Consider the following 15808-nt stretch of genomic DNA (forward strand, 5'->3'; position numbering starts at 1 on the left):
AAAAGGATGAGATTGGGGATTCCAGCAGCCTCTTGGTTCAATACAGAGGTAACTGGGTGAAATTCTTTAGCTTGTGTTATGGAGGAGGTCAGACTAGTAATGATCCCTTCTGGCTTTAAAATCTATGAATACCTTGGCCCCACTGCCTTTGGCCATATCAATCCTTGTCAAGATGCTCCCAGGGAACAGAAAACAAATGATCAGGGAACAGACTCTTCTGCACTGCGAACCCCAAGGTGAACTCTTCCCCTGGCCCAACCCATCGTAACCATGTTTCTAAGCCTGCATGTTTTAGTGCATGAGCAAGAGACAAGATCCTAAACACACACACACACACACACAAAATCTCACCAAGATGCAATCACATTAAAATCAAGGCTAATATTTATGTAAGGCAGTGTGGTTGCTCCTCCCTCACCTGCTCTGGAGCAGCAGCTGACACAGCTTCCAGGGCTGTGCTGACATGAGTGATGATATGGATCAGTGACGAGGAAGTAAACAATCCCATTAATTTTCAGCTTCCACAGAAACAACCAGAATCCCCAGAGTTTGGGCCATATGGAAAAGGGAGAGAGATTTTCCTTCTGGGTGTCTGTTGTGCAGGTCAGCTTTGTTCTCACACCTTAAGACGTGTCATAGGTGGAAAGAGACCTTGCGTCACCATGTTTCAGAGGCGACTGGAGCATGCTGAGGTCTTTTCATCTCCTCCTAGTCCCTCCAGAGGAGGGAACCAGGCTAATTCCCTGATTTGGTTCCCCCAACCATCAAGTTCACCCAACCGTGAAACAGCTGCCTGAAGGGAGACTAGTCAGTGTTGATAGGATTTTGCAAAGATTTTCTCTTGTTATGTATTTGCATAAACATTTACTGCCCTCTTGGATTTACGCAACAGGTGCTACTGACATTCCTCCGAGAGGATCTGCCTTAGATGAATAGGCATAGACCAGTTCTGTGACCCTTTTATGGTGGAGGCCCAGCCCTATTGGAAGGGCAAATAAAGAAGGGGTGGGAATGGTCTGCTCTGGTGTCTGGTCTTGGTCTAGCTATTGGGATCAGATTTGTTTCCCACAGGGAGGATTTTTGCCATTGCCTTTCTCATGTCCTTACTCCTCCTCTTATCGATGATCTCCATCTCCCGCAGTTTCTGTAAGGAGCAGAACAAAAAGGATGAATTGGTGAGAATGCCAGAAACTCCAATTTTCTGCCAAACTTGAGAATGAAGGATCCTCTTCCCCAGTGAAATTACATACAGAAATGATAGAGGGGCTGGAGGCCTCTCTCCCGCCCCAAGCTCCTAAATTCATCCCTCTTTTTCTACCTCATCTCCTGAGAGAAAATGCTGGGCTCTCCTCCTTCCAAATCTAGGCCACATCTAGTTATTGGATAGAAACCATAGAACTCAGATCCTCCAGCACCAAGGTTCCCTCAATCCAACATGCTGCAGAGGCCAAAGGGGTTCCGAAGATACCTGTGAGATTTCAGTGAGGACAGTCCCTCGATACTGCTTGCTCTGGCCCAGAGCCTCCATCTCTGCCAGGAATTCCTTCCGCTCCTGAATTTCATTCACCACTGAGCACAAGAGAAAGAGACATGGACAGAACCAGTCAAAGTGGGGATACACCAGCATTGCCTGAATTCTGACCTCCCCACTTCTCAGCCCTGTTAGAATATGGGCGTGTGAGGGGGGTAATAAATATCTAGAATGACACTGACTTTGCCCTCATCACCACAGTATCTTAGCATCTCCTGCATTTAAGGATAGAAATAGCCATCTCTTTATTTCTCTTCCCAGCTTCTAGGAAATACAGCTTGATTTGAGGCTGGGGAGTGTTTGTAAAAGCTTATTCAATGCAGTGGGATGTTGGGATTCACCCCATAGGATTCTACACGCCAAAGCAGAGCAGTGGTCCAGCAAAGGCCCAGTCTACATTAAAAGTTTTGTCAACTTTATTGGTTCAGAATGTGAAAAAAATCACACACCAAACTGACATAGCTATGTCTGCAAAAGCCCTACTGTAGGTGCAGATATCCTAGCAAAAAAGCATTTTTGCTAGTGTAGCTTTTTATTTGGGGGAAGTGGTATAAACTATACTGCCAAAAGCACTTTTCTGCTGGTATGAGCTGCATCTCCACTAGAAGGGTTTGCTGGTATAGCTATGATACCATACTACTAGTATGGCTATATCAGCAAACCTTTCTAGTCTAGATAAGGTCTAATCCAGCATTACGCCTGCCACAACAAATCTCAGCTCACTAATGCATGAATCCCCCTCACCCTGCCTTTTGTAAGGGGCCTGTATCTAAGGCCTTCCTTTGTGCCTTGGCCTATTTCCATACATACGTTCTTCAAACCGGTCAGGTTCAGGTATTTCTTCCTCTGTCTGCACTGGCTTCTGCTGTGGCTTCTGTTCCACCATGTCCTTTCCAGTTGCTAAGATATTTTGGAGCCTCTGCTTCTCCCTCTCTAAGTCGCCTGTGGAAGATAAAGAAAACAAATCTTTGTCAGACTGAGGCAGAAGTACAGTCTCCCTACCAAGGCCCTGCTGGCAGCTGTGCCTGGACACACGCAGCTGGAGAGTCTATATAAGTAATTGCACAGGAAATATCTATTGTGGTACATCCCATTCGCATCCTATATACAGCACAGGGACTACACGTACTGTACTGACGGCAAAAATACCAGCTACATTTACATCAGTGGTCTGATACCAGTCTACGAGCCATAAAATTATGTGAGAATTGCCTTGTCACAATAAGGTCAAGTGAAATCCTGTTCTGTCAATGAGCCACCCAGCCAGCAGGCAGGGTTGGGATGTAATCATCAATGAAGGGAGGCGCTGTCAAGAGTCCCCTCACAGCTCTGGCTTTTGTGCATCTGCCAATGGATTAGAGAGAAGGAAGAAGGAGGTTGGAAAGCAAATAAGAGAGTCTTCTGGAGAGTGGAGGAAAATCGGAGGGAAGGAAAGACAGGAGGCAAAACTGATCCCTTAGCAGAATTTGCTCACTTACGAGTGGCCCGGGGTTTGAATTTCTCTCGGGTGTAGGCATCGGCTGCCCGGCAGATCTCAGCAGGTCGGAGATGAGGTCTGGCCAACAGAGTGACTGAAAGACAAGGCTTTGGTGGAGAGGGTGCAGGCTGCGCAAGCTGTGGTTCTTTGCTGGATGTTGGGTTGCAGTGAGTGGGCAGGGAAACACCTCCTGGGAAAGGGAGGGAAGACAATGGCAGGTTAGGAACAGCCAAGTCTGTGGCGTGGTGATTTCCCTGGACCACATAATGCGGTTCCAGTATTAGTCTCAATCCCATCCAGTCCTTATAAAGAATATGAATAGCTACCAAATTTAGCCTTAAATGATGGAGACTGGATGCGGGGTTCAAGAGATACTGTTGTATGATGAAAGAGATGAGACCAGCTGCAGTGGACCAAATGCTGAGGAGAAAGAGATACTCCCCAATTTCTTCCCAATCCTCCAGGCTATAGGCAAATACCCTCTGTAAAAAGAATGATCTATGTATCTGCGCCATGTGAATGCTTCACCACAGCAGCTGTAAGGTGTACACGGGGGTTAGGAGCAGAAGATCAATAAGCAGCAACCTGCACAAGGCAGAGTACATGCGTGGGGGTAGGAGGTGGACAAAGCTGAGGCATCACTCACGTTTCATGCAGTCCATGAGGTGGCGTTGCTGGAAATTGGTAAGTTTGGATTCCTCCATCATCACTGGAAGGTAAAAACCATCTGTAAAGACCCCAGCCTGAGAACTCAGCAGAAACAGCCTGAGGAACTACCTGTCCACTTTAGGCAACCAGAACAAACAAGGGGAAGGGCTTTGGAGGAAACCCCATATTGTAATCGGGATCCTTTAGGAAAAGACCCAAGTGTTTTAGGCTGAGAATTTCAAAGGTGGGTGCCTAAAGTTAGGTTACTAACTCCATGTTTATGCACCTAAATAAGCAGCCTAATTTACAAAAGTATTGGCATTCTCTTCCATACAAAAGGAAACACCAGCTTTAAAAATGGTACGTAAGGGCTGTGGTGGAGGTAAAACTGTTCTCCCAAATTTGAAAGCAAATGAGAACAGCATTTGCAGTAACAGTAGCAAAGGAACTAGTTATAAGAGCTATTGAGCCTAATCCTTTAGCTGATCACCAACTGGGGGATCAGGATGGTATTACCCACATGGCGTAGTAATGTGGAATTAGTACAACAAAGGGGTTTTATGTCTTCAACTTTGGCAATGGTTGGAGAAGAGAGACAGAACGAAGTTATTATTTAGTATGTTGTAGAACCCAGAAGTGTGCTTGGCAATAGGTGTTGTGTAAAAATCTAGAGACTGACAGGTAGATTGGATTAGACAGGCACTTTACAGGAAATACATAGAAGACGGGTTCCTGCCCTGAAAAGCTTATACACTAAATGATGGATTTGAGATGTGAGAATATAACAGAGAGCAGGAAAGGGAGGGGTGAGGAATGGCATGGGTTTCGGTGATACAATGATGGCTTTAGTCAGTTTAGGCAGATATATAGTTTAGTGGTGCAAATTGTGTATGTGGGGGAAAGGGGGCTGCAAAAGGGGTCTTTAGGAGTTATTTGAATAAGGTGAGGAAGAAGGATGAGAGAATGGATTTAGGAAGAGCATTCCAAGCATCAGAAGCAACATGGACTATTAATGTTCTTTCTATTCTATGTAGGTTCTTTTACCATCCTAATCACTGTGGTACCTGGGCACCTTCCAGTAGTGCTTTAAGCAAGGTGATTAACATCTGTTAGACGTGCTTCATTCTCTCTTTCGTCTTCTCCATGGGGAGAACTGTGTGAGTGTTTTGGTTTGGTTTTTTAAAATGTCCATACTGCTATTATACAATGATCCAGTGAAGCCAGAAGCATAATATGAGTTTAAGGGGGTCAATGGCCTTTTCACTGTTCTCCATTCAATCTTCCTGCTACCTTTAAGCAGTTCTTTTGTTTCTTGGCCATAATGAGCTGTCCCTGGAGAATGCCAGAAACCAGTTCCTTTTGGGACAGCTGGCACTGCTCTTCTTCCATCCTGGGAAGACATTATGAAACCCTGAAAATGACAGTGAGGCAAGGAGTCAGTAAATCATATTCAACTTCTAATGGTTCAACTCAAAAGAACATTCTCTCTTCACCACCCTCAGTAATTCTAGGATCCCATTACACAGTCTCTACTACCTCAAAAGCAACCTTAATACTTACTTAAATACAGCTAATCCATTGAAGTCTTGACCCTTGAAGAGTTACTGTAGTGTTTGAGGGACTGGCTGGAATCTCCCATGCCCTCTTTTATTCTCCCCTCTGTTGCAGTCACAAACCTGCTTCCAACTAAGAAAGGTTGTGAACCCCTAAAACCCACCACAGTCCTACTAAGCACTGCTCAGACTGGAATACCTTGACACCGCAAATTAAGGTGCTGTAATTGTAGCACAAGTAGACATACCCACATACGTTTTAATCTACATAGCACAGGTAACAATGGTAGTGAAAATGTGGGAGCATGGACTTCAGCATTGTTAACAATCCAAGTATGTACTAAGCATCCCCTGCAGGCTTGTGCTGGGATTGTTAGCCTGTGCCGAAGCCCATGCCACCACGTCTTCGTTGCTACGGTTACTGGTGCTAGCTCAATTAAAGCTAGTGTTGGTATGCTTACCCACACTACAATTACACCTTACTTTGCAGTGATGGATGCATGGACTCAACACATTTACATGCTTGATCTCAGAACATGGCATCCACGGCACTTCATCTCCTGGGAAGATAACAGCTTTGCTGCCTATCCTGAATATACCTAATGTAATCTGAAGAAGAGCTCTATGTAGCTCAAAAGATTGTCTCTTTCATCAACAGAAGTTGGTCCAATAAAAGATATTACCTCACCCATCTTGTCTCCCTATATAATTTTCATTAAAGCTGGTTTGATCTATAGCAGGGGTAATCAATTATTTTTGTCAAGGTCCAGATTTCTGGGTCAAGGTATAACCAAGTTCCAGGGGAAATAATAAAGAATACTGACAATAATGATAATAAGTAAATAAAAAGATTTCGGGGTCTGTTCAAAAGCATCTGGCAGTCCACATTTGGCCCACAGTCTGCCTATTGACTACCCCTGGTCTATAGTCTTCAAGGACTTTTAGCACTGCCACACACAAACGCACACACCCTCCCACCACTGGCTGAAGGAAAAACACCCTTTTCCCTCCACATGGCATGCAGTGATGTAGGTTCAGTTCACATCTGTGATGACACAGATGACACCACCATCCAATGCCATAGAGAAGACACCTTGCTCCACAGTCCAGCCTGGGGGGACACTCCTCACACCTTGGCACAATACTCCTCTCTCACCCAACTCTGCATTGCCACAGGACAGTGCCCCACCACAATGCAATGCCATGAAACAACACCCCACCCACCCCATTGCGTAATGCAACAGGATGATGCCCAAGCCCCCTGGAGAAATGCCGAGGCGCAACACAATAATGCAACAAAGCAAGTCCCATGACCACACAGTGCAACGGCACCTGGGCTCGCCTCCATGCCCCCCACCGCGCACAGTAATGGCCCCACTCATGCCCAACAAGGTGCAATGCTGCGATGTGGCACAGGCCCTCTCCCACAAAGGGGCGCACCTAGGGCGGTGCGACGCTCCCTCCAACGGGGCCTCGCCACCCAGCGCCCAGTGGGAGGGGAAGCCTATGGGGTGACGTCACATCGGAGGCTAGGATGCACCAGATGGGGAGAATGAAATGCCAAGGTCATCTTCCAGTCTCCATGGCAACCCGTGCTGGTCCCTGATTGGCGGGTGGCCCGGCCCCGTCCCGGGAAGCGCGGAGATTCGGGCGTCCGCAGCGATTCCTCCTCGCTCGAGCCTCTAGCTCACCCGACTTAGCGGCTCCCGTTACCATGGGAACCCGCTCCGCCGTCCGCTTCCGCTACGTCAGCGACGACCCCGGAAGTGGCTGATTGGAGGTCAGTCGCCGCGCGCGTGGGTTGCCTGGTCTGTGACGACTCCCTGCCCCTGGGGGTCTGCGGTTGGATCGGGTCGCGAGAGTCTCGCGCCGGGCCGGCAGCATGTCCGACAACGAGGACAAGTGAGAGGGAGGCGGGGGGCTCGTGTCCGGCCCGGGGGGAGGGGTCAGGCCGGGGGCGGCCCGGTGAAGGGGTGATGGTGAAGGGGGACTCCAGGGGGCGGGGCAAGTGGGGCTGGTGGAGTGGTGGGGGCTGGGGGGCCGAGGGGAGCGGGTGGCTGGGTGGGGGTGGGGACTGGGGGGCCGAAGGGAGCGGGTGGCTGGGTGGGGGTGGGGACTGGGGGGCCGAAGGGAGCGGGTGGCTGGATGGGGACTGGGGGGCCGAGGGGAGCGGGTGGGGGTGGGGACTGGGGGGCCGGGTGGATGGATGGAGGCGGGGAGGGAATCGAGGGCGGCAGGTGTGGCATTGCAAGGGAGAAGCAGGGAGCAGTACGGGGTGGCCCGAAGGGAGTGGGGTGGGGAGGCAGCAGGGCTGCATTCGTATCTCCAAGGTGGGCAGCAGCAGCCTATAGGCTGGGATCTGGCTGTAGGGTGATAAGTGACCTTGTGTCAACTTCCATTTTTTCCTGTATTTATACCTGCTCCTGTATTTTCCACTCCGTGCATCCGATGAAGTGGGTTCTAGCCCACAAAAGCTTATGCCCAAATAAATTTGTTAGTCTCTAAAGTGTCACAAGGACTCCTCATTGTTTTTGCTGATACAGACTAACACAGCTACCACTCTGAAACTTGTGTCTTTTGTCACCCACAGCTTCGATGGTGATGACTTTGACGATGTGGAGGAAGATGAAGGGCTAGATGACTTGGAGAACGCAGAGGAGGTTAGTGCTCAAACCCTTCTTCCCCTCAGCACTCTGCATTGTGCCCACATGCTTCACCTAGCCTCCTTTTTTATACAGCATGTACATTTTTCCCAGACTGCTCCAAGTTCCTGTCATCCAGGGAGCTAGGGACTGGGAATAGCAATTGAACCAAAGTCCCTATGATGACACTGCAGAGTGCCTGCTCCTAGAGCGCTCAGCTGCCATAAAAAAGATGGAGAAAAGTTGTTCTCTAGTCACAGAGGGCAGGACAAGAGTTGGTGGGTTCAAGCTACAGTATAGCAGATATAGATTAAATCTCAGGAAACACTTCCTATCTGTAAGAACAATAGGACAATGGAACAGACCACCTAGGGAGGTTGTGGAAACTCCTTCACTGGAGGTTTTCAAAAAGAGGCTGGGTAGCCATCTGTCTTGGATGGTTTAGATACAACAAATCCTGCATCTTGGCAGTGGGTTAGACTAGATCACCCTTGCGGTCCCTTCTAACCCTACGATTCTATGCTCTTGGTCCTATAGCGCTCTAGAGAGTGAGACACTGGGCATGGGATTAGAACCCAAGTCTCCAATATGGAAGTTCAGAGAACCAGCTGTTAGGGCACTGGACCCAGAACCTCAGAAAGCCAGTCTTGGTATCTCTGTATATTAGTTAGATAAATACACTTCCCAACTGAGCTTTCTACTCTGCTTTACTCAAAGTCCTTGGCTAGAATTCCGTGTAGACTTTAAACCTTCATTTTCTATGGTTCCAATGTCTGACAAAATCTGTTAAGGACCTAGAGCTCCCTCAATGTGCTTACAATAGTTTATATTCCTTTATTTCTTCAGGAGGGTCAAGAGAATGTAGAAATCCTTCCATCTGGAGAGAGACAGCAGGCAAATCAGAAGCGAATCACAACTCCATACATGACCAAATATGAGCGAGCCAGAGTCCTGGGCACTCGTGCACTCCAGATAGCGTAAGTACACTTGTTTGACCCCCCAGCCTTGGCAATGGCATGTCATGGCATTTCAAAATGTTTTTTCCATGTTTAAGTTACTTTCTTACTGTGTGGGATCTTCCATAGCTCTGATGATTCCCCACCTGCCCTGTGAGGTTCTGTGTCATAGCTACTGCCAGCTGCGAAGTGCAAGGGCCTGGAAATGGAAACTGGAGCCCCTAGACAAGTCTGCAGCCTTCCTAAAGCATTATACCCAGGACAGTGCTACTGATGGCTTATCCTTTATGCCATCTGTCTCAGTTGCTTCTGAAGTGGGAGGCATTTCTCATCTGTAATCAGCCCTCTCTGCTGAAGACAATGGGAGGGTGGGAGTAGTGTGCTTAGGTGTATCTCCTTCCTTACCCAAGGGGAAACCAAACTCTGCTGAGAAACTCAGGATATTTACAAAAGCCAAGACCCCAGGGGAAATTTGAGGTCTTCATCAACAAATATCATAGGACTATAGAAAGTACGAATGGAAAACATGTACCTAAACTTTTAGATTGCAATTATTTTGAGGGCAGGGACTGTCATTTACTTGCTTGGACAGCAGCTGGGACAATGGTACCCCAGCTTGGCTAGTTTCCCAGCACTAGTGCACTACTGTTGTTCATGTACTATCTCACCCGCTGCTCGTGGAGGACTGCGCTCTGCTTTCTCTGGTGCTTTGTCCAGTCTAACTTTAAATTATGCAAGCCGATGGGACTTGCACTCCTTGGGAGACTATACCACAACCTAATAATCTCAGCCTTAGGAAAGTTTATTTATATCCATCTGAACTAATGTCTTTGCTTGTTTTCATCCTGTAACTCATGGTTATATCCTTTCAATTCCTCTCCCTTACACCTAACTGTAGGTGGCTATTGAGTCTCTCCTTAGTCATTGCTTTGCAGAGATATTATTTGCCTACCCATCATTTGGCAAAGCCATTCTTTGAATGTTCTTTTAATTCTCTGGAAGGCAAAAAAAAAAAAAAAGTTCTGAGCAATGAAGTGGGTCCCCCATGGCTCTGAATCCAAGAAATGCCGGTGCCTGTTGCTATATTATCTACTCAAGCTGTCTTTAATTCCAGATCTAGGCCAGCAGCGACCCCCAGTGGCCGAGTTCACACATGCAGTAGAACTTCAGTTACAAATAACTTGGGAATGGAGCTTGTTTGTAACTCCGAATTGTTCGTATCTCTGAGCAAAACATTATGGTGGTTCTTTCAAAAGTTTACAACTGAACACTGAATTAGTATAGCTTTGAAACTTTACTATGCAGAAGAAAAATGCTGCTTTCCCTTTTTTTTAGTAGTTTGTTTAACACTATACTGTATTTGCTATTTTTTTTTGCTCTCTGCTGCTGCCTGATTGTGTACTTCTGGTTCTAGATGAGGTTGTGGTTGACTGGTCAGTTCATAACTCTGGTGTTCGTAACTCTGAGATTCTACTGTAATAGCACACGCTTCCCTTGCTGCTATCTCTTAAAAGGAGGGTTACAGATAATCCTCATCTTTGACACCCCACTCTCACTTCCCCTCCAAAAAATACATTAAATTTTCTATAGTTAGGAGTCCTGATTAAGAAAATCAGCCCCTCTCTTTTCCCCAAAACAAGATCTGCAAGATATTGAGCATCTCAGCAAAACAACAATCCAGTAGGTGTGGAGGTGAGAGGATGATTTCACTGTGCTTTTATTGGCTAATAAATGGTACTTATTACTGGGTTAATTTTAGAGTCACTGTTTTCCGTCCTCACATTAAAATATGTTTGGAAGTGACCCGTGAAAGGGATGTGGGCTTCATTGTGAATCTTAAATCCCAGCTTGTAAGCAAAACTGCGAAAAGGGCCAAGAGGGGCATTCAACTAAAAACTCTACCTGTGGCCGCTTGCACCCTGTTATTAACTGCCAGACATGCTACTGCCGCAATAGGAAAGAGTCTTGGGAGGAGAGAGATTCCTGAAGAGCTTTGTCCTCCAAGTCAATAGAGACCTTGCAAATCAGAATTTGTCATTCCATTGCACCTGTCATTCCATCCTTCATGCTCTGCTGGACTTTATCTTGGTCACAGACATGTTTGGAAGCAAGTATCCCCACATGCTTTAGCATATTTCTCCCACTCCCTGCTGCCCCCCCTCATGATTGTGGATATTCTTCCTCTTAGGATGTGTGCTCCAGTCATGGTAGAGTTGGAAGGAGAGACAGATCCTCTGCTGATTGCAATGAAAGAACTCAAGTAAGTCCTGGAAATTTTGGCAGTGAGATGTCCTTAGAATTACATTCTTCTCGTCAACACTCCAACGATGAGGGTTTATTTCCATTAGTTTCCGAGGCTACAGTTTGTGTGCTCTCTTGGTAACAGTGGGGGAATACAATCTCCATGTTCATTCAGGCAGTCTGTCCTTGTGTCTGTGTCCCTCTAAATCAGGTTTGTGGCTAGAATGGAATTTCTGGCCTGGCCCTTCCTCTTTTCAGTTCGGAATCTGTTCCCAGCAGCAGATAGCTTGGGTGTCTGTATTCTCCAGTCCTAGGAACTTCCGCAAAGTCCTACTGGTTAGCAACATTTTCCTGTTTTACTTATTGTATATTGGAATTCATATTTTTTCTTTAGCAGGATCCTAAGGGCCCCATCATGAACTTGTTGGGATCGAAGAAGTCCCTGATTGGAACTGATTCAAATGTAGCCATTTGGACAAATTCATATTTTCACATATTTCCACTAAAAAAATAATGTGACTTAATAGATTAAAATGACTACAAACACATGGTGGCCATATTAAGAATTCCCTGACTCCCTCCACCTGTTCCCTCCTGTGTTCTGTTTCTCCCTCCTACCCAGTACCTTGTGCCACAGCTTCTTTGGCATGAGAGAGAGAGACACGTCATGCATACACACCTACCAGCTGCCTAGCCTGATTCCTGCCACCTCTCTGGCAGTGGAGCTTTGGATTGGTATCTGGATACTGACACACACCATTTGAATTTCAACATACTCCAAAGAAGTGGATTTATCCCATCCCTTTTCATCTTCTGTAAATCATCTCACCTCTGGCTGTGTGAAAGTGGTGGGTGGAGGCTGTTGAGTGGGTGACTGTGGGTCACAACTCACCCTCCATTCAGAACTCCCTGCTGGCCCAGAGTTCCTAGCACAGCCTGTGACCTAGCAGACTGGCCCATCAAATAGCAAACGATCTCCCCACTTACTCATCAGATATTGGTTTTTGAGTGGAATTGGTGTTTTTGTTTGGTTGGGATCTTTATGCTTCAGTGCATTGTAATTTGTCCTGCAGACTTTACACCCTAATAAGAGAGCCTTATCTTAACTGCATTCCTTCACCTTTATCAGCAGCCAGTACCATTTCAGTTGTGCTCCTGAAACAGCCAGAGTTGGTTCTGGTCAGCGCTAGAGTGCAAGACCTGGGAAATAATCAGAGGTGTAGGAGAGAGTGGTTGTTTCTTGACAGGGCACACTCTGCTCTGTCAATACCAAGTCAATGCCTCAGGATGGTGCTAATGAGTGCTTTGTTACTGGAGAGGCCATCTTTTGGTTAAGACTTAAAAACATTATTCTGAATGCTTGTGACCATTAAAGATCCCATGTTACTTTCCACAAACTGTAGGGTTGTAAGCCTTAGGTCCTGGCCCAGTTCCAATCTGGTTAATTACATTCTGCTGACTTAAAAATGCCTCATGTAGATTAAATTGAATTCAGTGTTTTCTAACTTCTTGTCTCAAACTGTGGTGCACTGTTGCTGGGTACTGTTAGCAACAGCTGCGTTCTGACTTAGAGGTAGCTGTTTTTGGTGGTGGTGGAAATGATCTCTGTTCTGTGCATACTTAAAATACACCCTAACCCCGTTATAACGCCACCCGATACAACATGAATTCGGATATAACACAGTAAAGCAGTGTTCCAGGGGGGCGGGGCTGCACGCTCTGGCAGATCAAATAAAGTTCGATATAACGCGGTTTCACCTATAACAAGGTAAGATTTTTTTTGGCTCCCGAGGACAGCGTTACATGGAGGTAGAAGTGTATATCAAGTGCTTTGGATGAAAGATACTATGTAAATGTTAGTTGTTTATGAAATTCTTCAGAACTCTCATTGCGCTATCTGAAGTGGTTTGTGGAGAACTTATCATTGTGGGTTTCCTGTCTGTCAGAACAGTAGCTTCATTTTTCAGTTCCATTGGCTCTCCCACATGCCTCTTGGGATGCGCAGTCTCTTATGTTGTGATGTTCAGTGGCTTTAGATTGTTTCCAGTGTAAGAATTCAGCACTGCAGCATGCTGAGCTCCTCTGTTGTTTGACTTCTTTGGGGTTGCACAGCACCTTACAGGATCTGACCTTCCAGGGAAAAGAACTTTCACTGTAATTCCGAATCATGAGCACCCCACCACACCAGAAATCTGCTAACGAAACAAAACCAGTGAGTTACTAGCTCTCACCAGCATGGCACATCTAAACTCCTATAGCTTGCTGAGAGGGTGTAATTACAGCACTGGCATTTTCGTTTACCACTCTGTCCTCCCTTCAGAGCTCGGAAGATTCCCATAATCATCCGCAGGTACCTGCCAGATGGAAGCTATGAAGACTGGGGTGTGGATGAGCTAATTATCACAGACTGACCTGCTTCCTGTCATTGTCCCTGGTTCCTCCTTCACCTGCAGATGCTTTTATTTTTGTTTATATTTGTGTAAATAAATAATAAACCCCTATTTTTAAGCAAATTGTTGGTTTTTTCCCCCTTATACAGTTCAGTCTGCTGTGGCTGGGGGGAGACGGCCTCTTCCTCCTTGCCATCAATTCGATCTGTAGTTATTCCTTCCCTCTGCCTCAGCCAGCCCTGGCTTCTCTCTTTAGAAGCTCAGTGCCTGCTAACTTGCTGTTAGGCTCACTGAGCAGTGTGAAGTGTCTTTCCCTCAATGCTTCCACCTCAGAAGCCCTATGCTTGTAAGCTAGTGTAAAGATTGAGGGGAGCAGCTGTTTCCCCCTACTTAGTGGCCCCTCATCATATTAAGACTTTGCTCTGTAAAAATGATCCTGCAGCTGCCTGGCTTCCAGAAACCCTCTGAAGCAATTAAGAGCCCTCTGCCCACACCCCTTTTTACAACAGCCAGGGGTTGGAGTGGAGGAGACACCTTCATTGCCTTCCAGTAGACAGCAGGGCCTTTGTGCCCTGGAGCAGGTTGCCGTGGAAACTCCCAATTTCCTCTCTGATCAGGGCTGGCTCTGGGGGCTTCTCAGGAGTATCGTAGAGCAGCTCTCATCAAATCCCCCATTGTTTCTCCACTCCTGCCCCCCTCTTCTTATCAATCACCAGGATCCCCTTTCAGTGGCAATGCCCCAGCAGGAAGCGCAGTTGCCGGCCTGAATCCCCACCAACTGGGAACCTGTTCAACAACTATAGGTGCAGTCTGTTCTTCTACTACATATACAGTCATCCGCTCTCCCCATAAGTCTACCAGTGCCTTAGCCATTGCCCTACTGTATGTACACACGAGTGCCTCCTTCCTCCACATCACTGCAATAGCTAGAGAACCATTAACAGCTTGAGTTTTTTCAAAACAATCTGACTGGTTAAGAAGTGGTGGTGATGTTCTTTAAGACAGCAGTAGCCACGTTAACCTCCACTGTTGACATGGTCCAAGAGAGGAGCACAAATGGGGCCTACTCCTCTGCCACTAAGAGAAGCTGTTTCTCCATGGTAAAGTCCTCATGGGCCTAAACACTGCTGTTGCTTCTAGATTTTGCCCTGAAGCCTTTGTGTGTGTAAAGACTTCAGCTCTTGGGGCAAAAAAGCCAACAGGAGGGTAAAAGAGCTAGTGCCTTTCATCGGGGCCAATTGTATTATTAAAAATTGCTCTTGGGTTTAAAAAAACCAAAACCACCACCAGTCTTTGGTTGTGCATGCTGCCCTCTGCTGTAGGTTCATACCTGAAGCACAGGAGCTGTTTTGCCCGTGGATAACATTTCAGTGCCTGTGCTCTTAGAGATAATTAACAATTGTAAAATATATATTCCCCGACACACTGGGCGTGAGTGCCCACTTTCCCTAGGGGTTTATATCCACCTGCCTGTAGAATTGTTACACAGCCCTACAATATACCAACCTCTGTACGTTACTCATATAATCACTTAACAAATCATATAGGCACCAGTTAATCTCTCTCTTGTGTGTGTAGGGACATGAGACATAAATAAGGGGATGGCATCTGAAGCAAGTTTAAAAGAGCTGAATAGGTCATTGGCCGTATGAGGTAAAGGGGGGATATATACCCAGCTGCATCTAGGGAAAGGGTGTAGACTCCCAGGAAGCCAAGTATTTGCTGTCCATGCCATCCTTGCCAAGAAAAGGTTAATCCACAGAGCGATGGCCTTCAGCCCTGTCCCCCACCCCTCCATGGAATCCTTTAATCACGTTGGCGCGGTGAAATTTCAGTCATGAACGGTGTCTTTGTGCAATCGTTTTGGCGTCCGCAATGGAGCGCAGGGGTCGTTTTCTCGGCCCTTCTTTTTTAAATGACTTCTTTGTTTCATACCCGCCTTCTCCCCCCCCCACCTCACCCCCCAGCATTGCATCTGTATCAGATACGATTAAAGGGACAGCAAAGGACTCCAGGCCAGTTCCTGCTTGGCTGCAAGGGGAGTGTTTAACCCCTTTGTTCCCAGTCCAGAGGCTAAGGGTGGGGTTGTTCTGGATCCTGTATCAGCTGGGGATAGAGGCCTGGTGATACTAGGCCCCCCTCCCACTAGATGCTGATCAAATGAGAACCCCACCTCCTTCCTTAAACTGGAGAGATATGGGAGGACATTTGTATCATGAGTAGGAATTCTCTTTTCCCACTCCTCACCTACTCTTTACCCCTTGTGCTCAGCCCCCTTCCTCCCCACAGTCAGTCTCTTCCCTCTGAGCTGTCAAACAATGTCATCGATCGATAGTTCTGCAGACCCTTCCCCCAGTCAGTGGTTCATAG

At 46.8% G+C, this 15808-nt stretch overlaps 2 protein-coding genes across 9 annotated transcripts; one reads left to right on the top strand and one right to left on the bottom strand.

The window, feature by feature from the left end:
• Positions 1 to 366: 366 nt before the first annotated feature.
• Positions 367 to 6968, bottom strand: C1H22orf23 (chromosome 1 C22orf23 homolog). Of its 6 annotated transcripts, none has more exons than XM_030546080.1 (7): positions 6901 to 6968; positions 4947 to 5067; positions 3655 to 3717; positions 3010 to 3198; positions 2342 to 2473; positions 1469 to 1569; positions 367 to 1144 (listed from the first exon to the last, which is right to left on the bottom strand). In XM_030546080.1, the coding sequence occupies exons 2-7, from the start codon at positions 5056 to 5058 to the stop codon at positions 1040 to 1042; spliced, it is 702 nt and encodes a 233-aa protein (XP_030401940.1). In that variant the 5' UTR covers positions 5059 to 5067; positions 6901 to 6968; the 3' UTR covers positions 367 to 1039. The 6 variants fall into 6 exon arrangements, with proteins under 6 accessions (XP_030401940.1, XP_030401912.1, XP_030401903.1 ...); XM_030546052.1 differs by having other exon boundaries at positions 2342 to 2464; positions 6750 to 6952; XM_030546043.1 differs by having other exon boundaries at positions 6750 to 6952.
• Positions 6969 to 6989: 21 nt separating this feature from the next.
• POLR2F (RNA polymerase II subunit F) lies at positions 6990 to 13554 on the top strand. 3 transcript variants are annotated; one of them, XM_030546114.1, is made up of 5 exons: positions 6990 to 7111; positions 7800 to 7869; positions 8698 to 8828; positions 10996 to 11067; positions 11443 to 11596. In XM_030546114.1, the coding sequence occupies exons 1-5, from the start codon at positions 7092 to 7094 to the stop codon at positions 11465 to 11467; spliced, it is 318 nt and encodes a 105-aa protein (XP_030401974.1). In that variant the 5' UTR covers positions 6990 to 7091; the 3' UTR covers positions 11468 to 11596. The 3 variants fall into 3 exon arrangements, with proteins under 3 accessions (XP_030401974.1, XP_030401984.1, XP_030401964.1); XM_030546124.1 differs by having other exon boundaries at positions 11446 to 11596; XM_030546104.1 differs by lacking the exon at positions 11443 to 11596 and adding an exon at positions 13369 to 13554 and having other exon boundaries at positions 6991 to 7111.
• Positions 13555 to 15808: the final 2254 nt, after the last annotated feature.

Source organism: Gopherus evgoodei, chromosome 1 (genome assembly GCF_007399415.2).
Source record: "Gopherus evgoodei ecotype Sinaloan lineage chromosome 1, rGopEvg1_v1.p, whole genome shotgun sequence".
Classification (NCBI taxonomy): domain Eukaryota; kingdom Metazoa; phylum Chordata; order Testudines; family Testudinidae; genus Gopherus; species Gopherus evgoodei.

Coding starts and splice junctions, on each gene's coding strand:
- C1H22orf23 (XM_030546043.1), bottom strand. CDS start 6,779: ATGACCTTGGCATTTCATTCTCCCCATCTG. Junction 5,068..6,749: donor CATTTCATTCTCCCCATCTG/GTGCATCCTAGC, acceptor TGTCATTTTCAG/GGTTTCATAATGTCTTCCCA. Junction 3,718..4,946: donor AACAAAAGAACTGCTTAAAG/GTAGCAGGAAGA, acceptor TTTACCTTCCAG/TGATGATGGAGGAATCCAAA.
- POLR2F (XM_030546104.1), top strand. CDS start 7,092: ATGTCCGACAACGAGGACAA. Junction 7,112..7,799: donor ATGTCCGACAACGAGGACAA/GTGAGAGGGAGG, acceptor TGTCACCCACAG/CTTCGATGGTGATGACTTTG. Junction 11,068..13,368: donor ATTGCAATGAAAGAACTCAA/GTAAGTCCTGGA, acceptor TCCTCCCTTCAG/AGCTCGGAAGATTCCCATAA.